At 56.3% G+C, this 16,477-nt stretch overlaps 1 protein-coding gene across 1 annotated transcript; it reads left to right on the top strand.

Moving 5' to 3' along the window:
• The first annotated feature begins 462 nt into the window (after positions 1–462).
• VILL (villin like) lies at positions 463–16,465 on the top strand. Its single transcript, XM_055557572.1, has 19 exons — positions 463–529; positions 652–726; positions 1,043–1,248; positions 2,473–2,581; positions 3,777–3,887; positions 4,191–4,390; positions 4,741–4,819; positions 4,912–5,010; positions 5,663–5,801; positions 5,952–6,052; positions 7,939–8,076; positions 8,182–8,340; positions 8,876–9,055; positions 9,594–9,739; positions 10,631–10,775; positions 14,849–15,034; positions 15,202–15,273; positions 15,680–15,955; positions 16,199–16,465. Exons 1-19 carry the CDS (start codon positions 464–466, stop codon positions 16,310–16,312), a joined length of 2,601 nt encoding a protein of 866 aa, XP_055413547.1. The 5' UTR covers position 463; the 3' UTR covers positions 16,313–16,465.
• The last annotated feature ends 12 nt before the right edge of the window (positions 16,466–16,477 follow it).

Here is a 16,477-nt window from a genome sequence, read left to right on the forward strand (position 1 = left end):
CAAGAGCCGTGTCCCTGTTGGCAGAGCCTGTCCCTGCCTGCAGCACCTGTTGTTACTGAGCAGAGCCCTCGCCCTCTGCAAGCCTATCACCATCCACAGTGCCTGTCTCTGGCTACAGATCCTGCATCTGTCTGTTTTGAACTCTGTCTGTTGGCAGAGGTGGTCCACAGACTCAAAGCCTATTGTTGTCTACCAAGCTCAGCCTTTTTTCAAGAGGGCAAACACAGACCACAAGCTAGGTCCCTGTTTGCAAAGCCTCTGTGCTGACATCTGCAGTACCTGTGCTGGTTTTCTGGCACTTGTGTTTACGCAGCCCTCGTCATAAGGGGCACAGGCCATGACGAAGGGGCTTTGGAGAGCTGTGGGTGGGGAGAGCTCCTGCCTGGAGCCCAGAGGACCGGGGGGCAACCCGGGCCTAAGGACTCCGGCTTGTGTTTCCTCTCTCACTCCCTCCTGATCTAGGATGGACACCAGGAGGGGCCTCCCTGACATTGAGAGTGACAGGGACCTCCACATATGGATCATTGAGGTGAGCAGCACGACCAAACAGAAGAACTGAGAGAGTGTTAGGGTCTCTGAGACTAGGCTTCTCCCACCCCAGAGGGTCATGGTTGCTCTCCTGAGTCCTCACGAGGCACCCTCCTCTCCCAGAACCTGCAGATGGTGCCGGTCCCCGAGCCGGCTTATGGGAACTTCTTCGAGAAGCACTGCTATGTCGTTCTGCACGTGAGCACTTGAGGAGCCTTTTGGGGGACTGGGCGGGTGGAGGGGCACAGCCCACTGGGGGCTCTGATGATGCAGATTAAGCTCCACCCCGGGAAGAGGCAGGCTGGGAGCCAAGAATCGCATCCCACAAGGAGGCTGCTGCTGCCCTTGAGGCCTGTTCACCCTCCCCTCCGCATTCTCCCTCTCTTACCTGCGGAAGCACCTGACCAGTTTCCCCAAAGCCCTTGCTACCTCCTCCACCTTGGGCCCCAGCCCACCCCACGCACCCCTGGGACCCCAGCCCCCTACCACACACACACAAACTCTTGGGCCCTAGGTCCCCCAGAGCCTGAAGGCCACACCGGGCGTGCCCAAAGACCTGCACTACTGGGTCGGCAAGCTGGCGGCAGCGGGGGCGCAGGGCGCGCCGGGCTCCTTCCTGCAGCACCTGAAGGAGGCGCTGGGCGGCGCCACCGTGCAGCACCGCGAGGTGCAAGGCCACGAGTCCGCCTGTTTTCGAAGCTACTTCCGCTCGGGAATCATGTGAGTGAGCCGGGAAGGGGGCTGAAAGGGCCAGAAGCTGTGCGGTGGCTGGCAGCTGGGGCAACTGGCTTCCTCATCACAGCGTGTGGGGTGTGTTGGGGTTGTTTTGTGTTTTTTTTAATATATAGAAATCATACCATACAACCTACCCATACAAAATACACAATTCAGTATTTATAGTATATCCACAGACTTGTGTGATCCATCATCACAGTTTTAGAACGTTTTCGTCACCCCCAAAGAATACCCCTACCCTTTAGCATCATCCCCACTTCCTCCCATACTCCCTTCCCTCCATCCGTTTAGATTTCTCTCTTCTGGACATTTTACTTAAATAGAATTAGACAATGCCGTGTGTGCTTATACCACATTTTATTTGTTTTCACCATTTAATGGATATTTGGCTTGTTTCTACTTTTTAGCTGTTACGGGTAATACTGTTGTGAACATTGGCATACAGGTTTGGGCTAGTTTTTGCCCCCATTTTTACTGAGATATACAGGACTGTATCAGTGTAAGGCGTACAGCACAGTGGTTTTACTTGCAGGTATCGTGAAGTGATTACTGCAGTAAGTTTACTCACATTCATTACTGTACATAAATCTTTGTGTGGACATTTGTTTTTCATTTCTCTTGGGTGTATACCCAGGAGTGGATCCCAGTTTTGTTTTGAGTTCGCTTTTGTGTTACCATGCCCAGTATAAATATATCTTTTGTTGTAAATTGCTTCAAACATGTTTTTAATTACCAAATGCATTGAACCATAGGAAACTGCCAGTATTCGATCACTCTGTTGAACCAAATACATGTAAATAGTGTGTACATAAATGCATGCACACATGTATACACACACATGCAGAAAACATGCCAGCCCATATATGTCCACCTACCGGTGGGCACACATCAGTGAGTATTCATGTCCACCTACACACACATACACAGTTACGTGAATTTCATGCATACACATCTATACTCACACGGATATAGATACACATACCCACATGCATACATGGATATACACATGCATGTGTCCACATATCTACACATGGATAAGCACATGCACAGTCCTGCCCCCATATGCTTGCACACACGTGTTCATATCTACTTGCACATACATGTTAGGCACATGTGTGTCCCCACATGTGCACGTGCCCATGTTCGTGTCTGCACTCGCTGCCCAAGTGGCAGTCTGTGGTCTCACGTGGGACCCTGTGCTCTCCTCAGCTACAGGAAGGGAGGCCTGGCCTCTGCCCTCAAGCATGTGGAGACCAACGTGTACAACATCCAGCGACTGCTGCGCATCCGAGGGGGGAAGCACGTGTCGGCCACCGAGGTGAGAGCTGCGAGGGATGCCGCCTGACCTTGGACTCAGCTGGACTGCATGTCCTGGAGTGTCGGGAGGTGTGGAGGGCGGTGGGGGCAGTGAGGGGAATGTGGGCGGTGGCCTATCCTGATGAGGAGAGAGAAGGCAGAGCCCAGCTTGCAGCCCCACCTCTGCCGTGTCTCCTCTGACCCTTGGTCTCCTCGTCTGTCCTGGAGCATATTAAGACCTAGGACAGTGAGGCGGACGAGATGATGCACCTGGGTGGCCCCGGTAAGCAGCACCATGAGAAAGAGGATGATCTGGGGAGGTGCACGGCCCCACACTCTCATACACATCATCATTGCCACCCATAGGCACACACAGCCTCTCCCACTGCTACCCCAGAGCCACTGGGCCTATTGAGAGCCTTTGTGCAAATTAGACCTGAGTGCTCCTTACTCCTGTCAGGATATTGATGGAAAATACTGATCTTGTGAGAACAAGATGGTCTACTGCCATCCAGTGTAGTGAACAGTCAGGAGTCTGACACCTGCAGTATGAACGGTGCCCCGAATTGTGCACATTACTGTCGACACAGCTCTGGGGCGCACACACAGTCCCGCCCAGCTCATGCAGTGCCACCCGTTGATTCAGTGACCGAACATCTGGCTCATGCAGGGCCACCATGCAGCCCGAGGTTTCGCCTGTTAGCCTGCCATAATTATTCAGAGCCCCCACTTTTACCCTCAAAAGTGCCTCTGTTGGGGTGATAATTGCCCTCAGCCCCAGATCACACACTGTCTCCTACACAGGCACACGTGCACTGTCACCCAGGAGCACACACAGCTGCACACATGGAGAAACAGATGCGTGAGCCCCACTTGTATCCATGTGTCCACGTACACTGCTGAGGACACGCGCCAAGAAGTGCCGGATTCAGTCACGGACACCCTGTGAAAGGAAGCATATTGTAGTCACAGACACCCAGAGACGCACCCAGCCACACCCACACAGTGACCCTCGAGGTCTCACGTGCTTACACCGATGCGCGCCTAACACAGCTCACACATACACCACACACACCATACCACACTCATACATACAGCTCGCTGCACACAAGTGACACACCTGAGCAATGCTCACATGGGCAGGGGCTGGCTGTGGGCCCATCCCGGGGTCCAGGTAGTATGACCCCCCGTCTCCTCCCTGACCCTGGCCCTCGCAGGTGGAGCTCTCCTGGCACAGCTTCAACAACAGTGATGTCTTCCTGCTGGACCTGGGGAGGATGATGATCCAGTGGAATGGGCCCAAGGCCAGCGCGGCCAGGAAGGCGCGGGTCAGTGTCTGCCCCAGGAACAAAGGGCTGCAGGGCTTGGGGGGAGGGATGGTCCTCCATGGGCCCATCCTCCAGCCACCCCAAGAAGTGGGCATGGCTCTCCGCCCAAGAAGCTGAGCAGTACCTACAAGCTGAGTCCAGATTCCGCACTGGGGGTACCCCAGGATACCGGGATCAGGAGGTACCTCCCCAGGCCCCCCACCTCTGGGAGCTGAGCAGTGACAGGAAGGGTCTGGGCTGGAATGTCTGAGAGGTGAAGAGGGCATGCTGGGGAGGCCCTGACTTCCAGCTCTGGTCCCGCAGGGCCTGTTCCTGACCCACAGCCTCCGGGACAGGGAGCGTGGTGGTCGTGCACAGGTCAGTGTGGTGGATGATGAGGCTGAAGCCACTGACCTCATGGAGATCATGGAAACTGTGCTGGGCCGCAGAGTGGGCAACCTGCACGCCGCCATGCCCAGCAAGAGGATGAGTCAGCTGCAGAAGGCCAATGTCCACCTCTACCAGTGAGCAGACCTTGGGAGTGGGCAGGGTGGGTGTGTCCATCATTACTGCACTCACATGGTGCCTCTAGGAAGGCCTCTAGGAAAGGCTCCTGGCTGTCTGGAGCAGGCCATGAGGCACCTTAGACTCAGCCTGTACTCTAGCATGGCTGCCTTCCTGAAAAACTCATTGTACAGACAAGGTGACTGAGGCCCTGAAAAGGCCAGGGCACTGCCCAAGGCTTCATAGCAAGGCTGCGAAGAACCCAGCCCCCAAGCCTTCTGCTTATGGAGGCAGGAGGGGCAGTGGCAGCTGGAGTGGAGCCAGGCCAGGAAGGAGCTGAACTGCCTACATCTGCATGCCTGTCCCCTAGAGTCTGCCAGAAGAGCAAGGATCTGGTGGTCCAAGAGTTGTCGACCTGCCCATTGACCCAAGACCTACTTCAGGAGGAGGTGAGGCAGGCTTGGTCCCAGCCATCCCCACCCACTCCATAACTCCAGCCCACTCCGGACCACATACTGACCAGCCCCACTTCTGATCCCAGAACTGCTACATCCTGGATCAGGGTGGCTTCAAGATCTACGTGTGGCAGGGACGCCGGGCCAGCCTCCAGGAGAGAGGGGCTGCCTTCAGGAGGGCTCTGGTGAGGCTGGGGGCCCTGTCTCAGAGGGTCATTGTGCCTCCCTGGGGTCTGAGGATGGGGGACATCTGTGTTCTGGGGTCTAAAGGGAGGGGTAGTCCTGCCCTGGGGCCAGGAGGGGCTCATGCCCTTGGAGCCCTGTCTGATGGAGGAGAATATAACCCGATCCCGGGGTCCGAGCCTGGAGACCCACTGCCCTATCTGAGGGAGGAGACACACTCTGACCAAAGATCCCAGGGGAACACACGGCCCCTCTCTAGGGTACCACAGGCTTGTGGTACCCTGGAAGCCCTGGCAGGGAAAGACCAGAGAGCATCCAAGAAGCCATGTGTAAAAGGGGGGCGTGGGGGACCTACCTTGAGGTCTGAGGATTTTCCAGCACTGGGCCCACCTTCCTTTTCCAGGAGGGGAGGCAGGGTTCTGCCTGGGGTCTGAGGGGCGGTCATAGCCCGCCCTTCCGGAGGCCCGGAGTAAGGGGAACCTGCGTGTCCCTGGGGACCTCGGAAAAGTCGGTAGTGTCAGAGCCAGCTCCTTATGCGGGTCACGAGCTCAGTTAATTAATGCTGCTCAGTGCACAGCTGGCCCCGCAGCTCCCGCGGGGTAGAGCGGAGCAGTGGGCCCCTGGGCCACACGCCTCACCCAACTCCCGCCCCAGAACTTCATCCAGGCCAAAGGCTACCCGAGCTACACCAGCGTGGAGGTGATGGACGACGGCGCCGAGTCGGCCGGGTTCAAGCAGCTCTTCCGATCGTGGTCTGGGCAGCAGCGCGAGAACAAGAACCTTAGTGGGATGGGTGAGAGGGCGTGGCCAGAGAGTGGGGCGGAGCTCCGAGCTGCAGTGGGCGGGGCGGGGCCCGGAATATCCCAGAGAAGAATGAGGGGTGTGGTTGAAGGGGGCTTTTTGTGTGATGGGCGGGGCAAGACACCCTCTGTCCCACCCTCAGGTAAACTGCTTCAGGTGAAGCTAGACGTGGGCAAGCTGCACAGCCAGCCTGAGCTAGCCGCCCAGCTCAGGATGGTGGACGACGCTTCTGGGAGCGTGCAGGTGAGGGGCACTGGCTTGGCTGGGTGAAGATGTCTTCAGGTGAACCATGTGGCTGCTAAAGTGTCGCAGGTATGCCCTGGTGCACGTCTGCACACAATCAGGGGCCCTCGGGGGCATGTGCACACATACCCACACCGCCCCTGAGCCAGCTCATACTGGGTGTGTATTGTCATACACAATGGCCACTTGCTGGGTAACACTCACGGCGCTCAGCACAGTAACATCTGGACAATTAATTGTGCCCTTTTGTCGTATGTTTGACACAACCATACCTATTATATTATAGACACATACACCTTTGTCACTGCCCTTATTCACAGCTAGGTACACAGTTGCAAACATGTAGCTGTACAAACTCTACATCACACATGATCACACCCCCACACCCAACCTTCAACACAGTCACACCCTGTCAGCTCCCTGTCTGGGCTCAGACAGACGTCCTGGGAGATGCAGGGTTTGGGGGCTACTTCCAGGCTCTGTACAGGGCAGAGTTGCCTCTTGACTTACTGGATCACCCCTGGTCAGGGCCCTTAATGTCTTCAGGACTCATTTTTTAAAGTCTTTAAAATGGGGCTAAATCTGTGGTCCCACCTGGCCCCCAGGCTGGTGTGTGGGTGCTGTGGGATGATGGGAACAGGACAGCTGGGCCTGTTTGAGGGGTGCTAGTTCTCAAGGTCGGCCAAGGTCAGAGAAAATACGGTTTCTCCAAGGTTCCCTCCAACTTTTGCCCTGATATGGACAGACAGTGGCAATGAGTGGGGAGGAGGCTGAGAATAGGAGGACGGGGAGCAGGGAGAGAGGATGAGAGGTTGGAGGACAGGGAGAGACTGAGGGAGGGGGGAGAAGACAGAGGGAGAAGACAGAAGCTAGAAGAGGAGGGGGTAGGGCAGGGTGGGAGGGCTGAAGGCCCAGGAGAGGAGAAAGGGAGTCAGGGAGAGGTGGGGTACCCAGGCAGAGACCGGCGGAAAATGGAGATAAGGGCAAGGAAGGCAGGAAGGAGGGGTCTGTAGCCCAGACCCCAAGTACTAAGGCAGGGAGGGGACCCACCCACCCCAGCAGTCGGGGGACAGGCAGCCAAGGGGAGGACCCAAGCCAGGAGGCCTGGCTGCCAGGTGAGTGCGGCTCCTGGAGGCATGGGACAGGAGTCAGCCTCTTCTGCAAGAAGCAGGATGCTGGGTGCTCTGGTCTTTTCCAGAGACTGCTGTCAGGCCTCAGGATGCCCTGATATTGTTTCTTACTACATCAAAGTGAGCACTGTTACCCCCACTTTACAGGTGGGAAAAGATTTACACTTTACAGATTCACAGGTGAATCTCAGCGTGGACTCACTGCCAATGTGGGTGACCAGGATTTGACCGGGGTCTCCCTGGTTTGGCTCCCCACAGGAAAAACAAATCATGCTAAGTGTGACAGACTGTTTCCTTTTCAGTCTTTGAACAGGCTTTGCTTTTCTAAATGACACTTGAGAAAAGGAAAATTTTCCAAGAACCCCTGGGCCTTGCTTCCGCCCAGCTTCTGCTCCCCTGGCCTGAGCAGCGATCAGCAGGGCAGAACCTGTCTGGCCCTCGCCCGGCTGTGGCTGGTGGGCTCAGGCTGGGGTGGCCTGAAGCAGCCGGGGCAGCCTCTGGAGTCCTCCCTACTTGTTTGTTGCAGGCGCTCCACACCAACTCAGAGTCCTGGCTGCAAGCAGCCTGGCGCAGATGTAGGCCCCAGGGGTCTGTGGGGGGAGCACAGAGCCTGGGGTGGGTGCGCACCTCGGGGGCAGCCCCTTGCCTGCACAGGTGCGGCCGGCCTCTGGCTGCGGAGAGCTTCCTGGCTGGACAGGTGGGTGGGCTGGTTTAGGTGGAGGCACTACCCGTGCCTGTCGGTCCCCTGTTCCCCAGATATGGTGCATCCAGGATTCACGCAGGCAGCCTGTGGACCCCAAGCGTCACGGACAGTTGTGCGCTGACAGGTGCTACCTTGTCCTGTACACCTACCGGAGGATGGGCCTCGTCCAGCATGTCCTGTACCTGTGGCAGGTGCGCCGGCCTGAGTCGGGTGGCGGGCACCCTCAAGCCCTGAAGCTGAGGAGCCGAGGACGGGGCCTGTGACCTGCGCCGGGCCCTCACCGCTCCCGCCCACAGGGCCTCCAGGCCACGGCACATGAGATCAGCGCCCTGAGGGGCAACGCCGAGGAGCTGGACCTGTGGTACCGTGGAGCCCTGGTGCAGGAGCACGTGACCATGGGCAGCGAGCCCCCCCACTTCCTTGCCATCTTCCAGGGCCAGCTCGTGATCTTCCAGGTAGGGCTCACCTCGCTGCCGCCGCCATGGCCTCCCCACTCCTGTGTGTGCCCGGGGCCTTTCCATGCCTGGGCTGAGCACCTTCTCTGCAGGCCAGGGGCCAGCCTACCGCCCCTCAGCTTCCTGGTGTTTGTCTGAGGCCCAGGCGCTCCGAGGGTGACCCCTGCCTGCCCCAGTTTCTTCCCCTGTCCCCAGAGCCAGCCACAGAACAGGGGCGAAATGAGGAAGCTGAACAGAAGGGGAGCCAGGGCCTTGTCTGGGGTCACACACAGACCCAGCTGCTCCCCACTCTCCACCTTTAAGGCCTGGGGGACCCTTGCTCTGACCCCTCCGAGATGGGGTGAGGGATCCATTTAGAAAGGGCCTAGTGCCCTATTCCAGATTGAGGGGCTTTTCCCACTACACACTCACAGAGGACAGAAAATAAAGGTAGCTTTAAGAGGGGGACCCTGGGTGCCGAGGCGGTGCAGCCCCCACTGGGAGAGGGGGCAGCCCAGGACCGCTTACCTCAGCCTGAGGCCCAGTCCTCTCATAGGGGCAGCCCAGGCACAGCAGGAAGGGGCAGCCGGCACCCGCCGTGAGGCTCTTCCACATCCACGGCACCGACAGGTACAACACCCGGACCGTGGAGGTGCCAGCCTGCGCCTCAGCCCTCAACTCCAGCGACGTCTTCCTGCTGGTGACAGCCAACCTCTGCTACCTCTGGTTTGGAAAGGTAGCCCACGCCCGGGGCAGGGGCACCAGGCCAGGGAAGTCCACTCCTCAGCAGAGGCTGACTGCAAGCCCAGCCTCAGACAGGCCAGGAGGGAGGCGGCAGAGAGCCGCCTGTGCTTTCTGGAACCTGGGGGAAGTTATAATGTGACAGGTGGACAGGGGCATCCACAGGTCAGAGCCAGGCCAGGCCCTGGCCACCTCCCCTCCTTCCGGCCTCGTTCAGGGACCGCATCCCTCCGCAAGTGTCTTGGGGATCTTCAGCTGATCTTCAGCGCAAAACCTGACTGATCTGCAAGTCTAGAGGTCTCCATCCTGTGCTCCGACCTGGAGAGGGTCCCTGTGACCTTGATCGCCTGAGGAGACAGAAGCCAGGGGCGGGCGGGGGCGGGGCAGGGAGGAAGGCAGACGCTTGTTCACGCTGGGCGAGGAGCCCAGGCCCCACGTGACTCCCGCTCCCAGGCCCCCATTAGCGGGGGCTGAGGGGCTGGAGGTGAGGCCCTCTCCCGCTGCAGGGCCTGACCCAGCTTCCTGCCTTGCAGGGCTGCAGCGGTGACCAGCGTGAGATGGCGCGGACGGTGGTCACCATCATCTCCAGGGAGGATATGGAGATAGTGCTGGAGGGTCAGGAGCCTCCCAACTTCTGGGAGGCTTTGGGGGGGCGGGCGCCCTACCCCAGCAACAAGAGGTGACAAGGCTGGGAGGAGGGGAGGAAACTGAGGCCCAAGAGGGTGGGTGATTAGTTGCGAATCACACAGGGAACTAGACAGAGCCCAGGAGCCCACCCCTCCCTTCCCCCCATCACTGACTTGTAGCGGGAAGATGCTGGGGAGAGCGATGCAGTGGCGCCCTCTGCTGGAGAAATGTACTCCCTGCACGGTCCCGTCCTGGACCATCCCGTCCGCAGAGGGCCCGAGGGCAAAAGCGCTGTCCCCCAACCCCGCACTTCCCACAGGTGGTGTCCCCAGGGTAATGGGACATGTGGGGAAACAGCGTGTGTGCAGTGTGCCAGAATAGTGTGCGTGTCGTGTGTAAATGGATAAGGAAAGGCAGAGAGGTCTCTCGGGGCTCTGGAAGCAGAGTGCCGGTCTCTCTGTGTCTGCGGGACCTGGCTATTCCCCCCACTGTCTCCTGAGCGCCTACATTCTGTGGTCCCTTCTCTCAGTCTGGCTTCCCTCCTCCTACTCCTCCCACCTCAGCCTGAGGCGCAGCTCCTGGGCTCCCAGCCCGGGGTGGGGCCAGCGGCTTCTCCCTCCGGGGGCAGCAGGACTCCCCCTGGGCCCGGTGCTCCTTCCCCAGGAAGTTCACAGGGCAGCCTGTGCTTCGGCTGCCTGTGGGTAGACAGATCACCTAGCTTTCTCCACTGACACACAGAGGCCTGGAGAAGGGCAGGCGTTTTGGGAGTGGACCCTGGGACGGGGGAGCTCAGAGGAGGGCCAGCGCGTCCTGCCCTAGGGGGCGTTGTGTCCCAGCCCCGGAGGGGTGGTGGAGGGGTGCTGTGCAGAGGGCTGGCTTGGCCCAGGCTGCCAGAAGCCCAGGGCTCTCTGCGCCCCTCACAGCCTTGTGCCATGCTGGCCAGGCCCCCCGAGGATGTGTGCGACTTTCAGCCACGACTGTTTGAGTGCTCCTGCCAGGCGGGCCCCCTGGTCCTCACAGAAGTAGTGTTCTTCAGCCAAGAGGACCTGGACAAGTATGACGTCATGCTGCTGGACGCCTGGCAGGAGGTGCGGTCACCTGGTGCCCGGGTGGGGTGTGAATGGGATGGGCCTGCGCCTGTCTAACTGGGGAGAGTGTGTGTGGCTTCGTGTTTCTAGCCACGTGACTGCATATAAGGCTGCGGGTGAGTGACTGCCTGTGACCCTGAAACCCTGAGACCCTGAGGACTGTGATCCTGTGGCTGTGGATGAGACGCCAGGGACGATTCTGTCCGAGGAGCCCGTGGGAGGCTGTGGCTGTGTGTCTAGGACTCACATGCGCTGGAGTTGGGTGCAGTGTACCTGTGTGCCTTCTGACCGCGGAAGTCCATACAACCAAGTGCCTGTGGCTGACATGTCAGTGCTGAGTGGATATCCGTAAAATGACTGCATGTGTGTATACATATGTGTGTGTAGTAGCCATAAAGTGATTGTGTGTGTGTATATGTGTGTATGTGTATGTAGTGGCCATAAAGGGATTTACGTATGTGTGTTTACATATGTGTGTATGGTGTCCATAAAGTGACTGTGTGTATACATATGTGTGTGTAGTGGCCATAAAGTGATTGTGTATATGTATATGTGTGTGGTGTCCATAAAGTGATTGTGTGTATGTATATGTGTGTAGTGTCCATAAAGTGATTGTCTATGTGTATATGTATATGTGTGTGGTGTCCATAAAGTGATTATGTGTGTGTGTATATGTGTGTAGTGGCCATAAAGTGATTGTCTATGTGTATATGTATATGTGTGTGGTGTCCATAAAATGATTGTGTGTGTGTATGTGTGTGTAGTGGCCATAAAGTGATTGTCTATGTGTATATCTGTATGTGTGTGGTGTCCATAAAGTGATTATGTGTGTGTGTATGTGTGTGTAGTGGCCATAAAGTGATTGTCTATGTGTATATGAAGCGATGGCAAGAATACATAGAAGAACTGTACAAAAAAGAGCTTCATGACCCAGATAATCACGATGGTGTGATGACTCACCTAGAGCCAGACATCCTGGAATGTGAAGTCAAGTGGGCTTTAGAAAGCATCACTACAAACAAAGCTAGTGGAGGTGATGGAATTCCAGTTGAGCTCTTTCAAATCCTGAAAGATGACGCTGTGAAAGTGCTGCACTCAATATGCCAGCACATTTGGAAAACTCAGTAGTGGCCACGGGACTGGAAAAGGTCAGTTTTCATTCCAATCCCAAAGAAAGGCAATGCCAAAGAATGCTCAAACTACCGCACAATTGCACTCATCTCACACACTAGTAAAGTAATGCTCAAAATTCTCCAAGCCAGGCTTCAGCAATATGTGAACCGTGAACTTCCAGATGTTCAAGCTAGTTTTAGAAAAGGCAGAGGAACCAGAGATCAAATTGCCAACATCCGCTGGATCATGGAAAAAGCAAGAGAGTTCCAGAAAAACATCTATTTCTGCTTTATTGACTATGCCAAAGCCTTTGACTGTGTGGATCACAATAAACTGTGGGAAATTCTGAAAGAGAGGGGAATACCAGACCACCTGACCTGCCTCCTGAGAAACCTATATGCAGGTCAGGAAGCAACAGTTAGAACTGGACATGGAACAACAGACTGGTTCCAAATAGGAAAAGGAATACATCAAGGCTGTATATTGTCACCCTGCTTATTTAGCTTACATGCAGAGTACATCATAAGAAACGCTGGGCTGGAAGAAGCACAAGCTGGAATCAAGATTGCCGGGAGAAATATCAATGCTGCTGCTGCTAAGTCGCTTCAGTCATGTCCGACTCTGTGTGACCCCATAGATGGCAGCCCACCAGGCTCCCCCGTCCCTGGGATTCTCCAGGCAAGAACACTGGAGTGGGTTGCCATTTCCTTCTCCAATGCATGAAAGTGAAAAGTGAAAGTGAAGTCGCTCAGTCGTGTCCGACTCTAGGGAAATATCAATAACCTCAGATATGCAGATGACACCACCCTTATGGCTAAAGTGAAGAGGAACTAAAAAGCCTCTTGATGAAAGTGAAAGAGGAGAGTGAAAAAGTTGGCTTAAAACTCAACATTCAGAAAACTAAGATTATGGCATCTGGTCCCATCACTTCATGGGAAATAGATGGGGAAACAGTGTCAGACTTTATTTTGGGGGGCTCCAAAATCACTGAAGATGTTGATTACAGCCATGAAATTAAAAGACGCTTACTCCTTGGAAGGAAAGTTATGACCAACCTAGATAGCATATTGAAAAGCAGAGATATTACTTTGCCAACAAAGGTCCGTCTAGTCAAGGCTATGATTTTTCCAGTAATCATGTATGGATGTGAGAGTTGGACTGTGAAGAAGGCTGAGCGCCGAAGAATTGATGCTTTTGAACTGTGGTGTTGGAGAAGACTCTTGAGAGTCCCTTGGACTGCAAGGAGATCCAACCAGTCCATCCTAAAGGAGATCAGTCCTAGGTGTTCATTGGAAGGACTGATGCTGAAGCTGAAACTCCAATACTTTGGCCACTCATTGGAAAAGACTCTGATGCTGGGAGGGATTGGGGGCAGGAGGAGAAGGGGATGCCAGAGGATGAGATGGCTGGATGGCATCACGGACTCGATGGACGTGAGTTTGAATGAACTCCAGGAGTTGGTGATGGGCAGGGAGGCCTGGTGTGCTGTGATTCATGGGGTCACAAAGAGTTGGACACGACTAAGGAACTGAACTGAACTGATGTGTATATGTGTGTGGTGTCCATAAAGTGATTGTGTGTGTGTGTATGTGTGTGTAGTGGCCATAAAGTGATTGCTTGTGTGTATATATATGTGTGTAGTGTCTTCGTGTACCTCCATTTGATCTCCAGTTATTTCCTCTCTGATCTTCATTATTTCCTTGCTGGTGCTGACTTTCGATTTTGTTCTTTTTACCTGATTTTGTTCTCTTTACCTAATATGTGTAGGTAATAAGTTAGGTTGTTTATTCGAGATTTTTCTAGTTTTCTTGAGGCCGGCCTGTATCACCATGAATTTCCCTCCAAGGACTGCTTTGGCTGCACCCCATAGATTTTTGTATGGCTGTGTTTTCACTGTCATCTGTCGGTGTGCGTGCATCTGCCTGTGTTCATGCAGCTGTGTGTGATGGCTATGTGGTCAAGGAACTGGCTGTAAGTGGCCAGACCAGCCAGGAGCAATGATGCTGTGCAAGAGACTGTGAAACTGGCTGACGGTGTGGGTGCCTGAGCGAAGGTGTTCATGAGACTGTGCGATCACGTTTCAGTGTGGCCGGATGCAGTGGTGTTTCAGGCTAATGTTTTCCAGGCCGTGAGATCCAGTGCGACTGCGGATCAGCTGTGTCTGTGTGTGGTGCAGCTGTGTCTGTATGTGGGTGATTGTGTGTGGCCGTGATTTTCCTTCTGGCTGAGTGGTGATGGACAGTTGTGTCTGTGTAGCTGTGGCCGTGTGTGTGTGTGTCTGGGACGCCGTGTGAGTGTGGCAAGGAGGCCTTTGGGCTCCCATCCCACTCAGAGCACAAGCAAAGCCCTGTGCCCAGCAGCCCTGGTTCTGCCTCTCTCTCACTCTGCTCTGGCCCCCACGCCCTCCTGGCTGCTCCTTGAGCACGCCGGCACGCTCAGGGCCTTTGCGCTGCGTGTCTCCTCTGCACAGAGCATCCCCCAGCCCCACTCCCTCAGATCTTGACTCAAATGTCATCTTTTCAGTAAGGCTTTCCCTGACTCAAATGACGGTATCTACCACTTCACCACCACGACCACCACTCTTCTTTCCCTGCCTTGTTGTTCTCCATCTGATATTCTGCATAATTTACTTATTTTTGTGCTTCCCCCAGCAAAACGAAAGCTCTGCAAGAGCAGGGATTTTGTCTATGTCTTTTCCATGGTTGAGTCCCTCATCCCAAGACAGTGCCTGGCACACCATTGGTACTCAGTAAATAAATGTGTGGATTGACTACACACATGCATGTCTGCGTACCTCCTGGCATATTTCCAGGAAACATGTGTGGGTGTGTGGCCGGCCTGCTGGGTGGGTCTGGTTGGCTGGGATGTGTGTGGGGTGCTCTGAGACCACCTGATGGACAGGGCTGGGAGGGAAGAGGTCAGCTCCACCCACCCAAGGGCAGGCCCCCTCTGTGGCCCAGATCTTCCTGTGGTTGGGGGCAGCTGCCAGCGAGTGGAAGCAGGAGGCTGTGGCCTGGGGCCAGGAGTACCTGAAGACCCACCCGGCAGGGAGGAGCCTGGCCACACCCATTGTGCTGGTCAAGCAGGGCCACGAGCCTCCCACCTTCATTGGATGGTTCTGCACCTGGGACCCCTACAAATGGAGTGTGAGTGACACCTGGACTCCCCCATCCCCACCCTAATCCACGAGGAGGGGTCCACCCTGGTATACTGAGGGGGAGCCATCACCCTGCCCAGGGACCTCCAGTCTGTGGAGGGAACCTGATCCCTTTGTTGCCCCTCCATCAAGCTCCCATCCTGATTCTTGCCCTAGAACACCCAGTCCTACGAGGAGGTGGTGGAGGGTGACCCGGGAGCAGTTTCTACCATCTCTGAGATAACAGCCGTGAGTATTAGGGGCCCCCTTCCCTGGTGGCTCAGATAGTGAACAATCTGCCTGCAATGCAGGAGACTTGGGTTCAGTCCCTGGGTTGGGAAGATGCCCTGGAGGAGGGCATGGCAACCCACTCCAGTAATCTTGCCTGGAGAATCCCCATGGACAGAGGAGCCTGGTGAGCTACAGTCCATGGGGTCACAAAAGAGTTGGACCCAACTGAGCAACTAACGCGCACACACACACACACTCATGGGTCTGGGCTGGCATGGCCCAGAGGCCAGAATGAGCAGGGAAGGAGCCAGGCGCCGGAAGGGGCAGGAGTGGAGTTGGGGGCAAGAGGACTAGGGGGCTCAGTGCGGCCTCCTGAGGGAGCCCATCCCCCAGCTTCCTGAGCCTGAGGCCCCTCTCCTGGCAGGAGATCATCAACTTCCGGCTGTCCAGATGGCCAGGCAATGACAGGGCAGGCCCGTTGGCCCTGCGGGCCCTCAAGAGCTCCGAGGACAGCTCAGAGAGTGAGCTGGAGCTGGGCCCCCGCGCAGGCACCGGCAGCCGGAGCACCGTCAGCAGCGCCAGCAGCAGCAGCTACCAGAGCAGCCCCCAATCCCTGGGCGGTGGGGGCCTGCCCCGGGAACAGCTGAGGCACCAGGCTGCCGAGGACCTGCCGGAGGGCGTGGACCCGGCCCACAAGGAGGTGGGTGCTCAGAACACCTGCCGCTCCCAGTCCCCACATTCGTGCAGGGAAAGCTGAGCTGCAGGCACCCAAGGTGTGACCCACAGGTGGTGGGCCATGGGTGGCTGCCCTGGGAGACGAGTGTTCCAGATGGGGTGATGGGCAGAGAGACATGGGAGAGGATGGCACCTCTGGGTGGGTGGGACAGGGTTGTGGGACACCCTGCCTCTGCACCCACTCTCTCCTGCCCCCACCCTGCCCCAGGCCTATCTCTCAGACTCTGATTTCCAAGATATCTTTGGGAAGTCCAAGGAGGAGTTCTACAGCATGGCCAAGTGGAGGCAGCAGCAGGAGAAGAAGCAGCTCGGCTTCTTCTGAACCCAGGCCCTGCCCTGCCAGTGCCACCCAGATGGCCCAGGCGTGGGCACCCGCCTGCGGGCACCTCCGTACAAATACCAGAGCCTGAGGAGGCCCTCCTGGCACTCCCTCCTTGGAGACTCCTGGTCCCTAAAATAAAAGCCAGTGGCTCTGACAAGGTGTGGT

Source organism: Bubalus kerabau, chromosome 20 (assembly GCF_029407905.1).
Source record: "Bubalus kerabau isolate K-KA32 ecotype Philippines breed swamp buffalo chromosome 20, PCC_UOA_SB_1v2, whole genome shotgun sequence".
In the NCBI taxonomy this organism is placed as follows: domain Eukaryota; kingdom Metazoa; phylum Chordata; class Mammalia; order Artiodactyla; family Bovidae; genus Bubalus; species Bubalus kerabau.

Excerpts from the sequence above, each read along its gene's own strand:
- VILL (XM_055557572.1), top strand. The coding sequence starts at position 464 with ATGGACACCAGGAGGGGCCTCCCTGACATTGAGAGTGACAGGGACCTC. Across the intron at positions 15,035-15,201 it reads GGGACCCCTACAAATGGAGT|AACACCCAGTCCTACGAGGA; the intron begins GTGAGTGACACC and ends TTCTTGCCCTAG. Across the intron at positions 15,274-15,679 it reads CCATCTCTGAGATAACAGCC|GAGATCATCAACTTCCGGCT; the intron begins GTGAGTATTAGG and ends CTCTCCTGGCAG.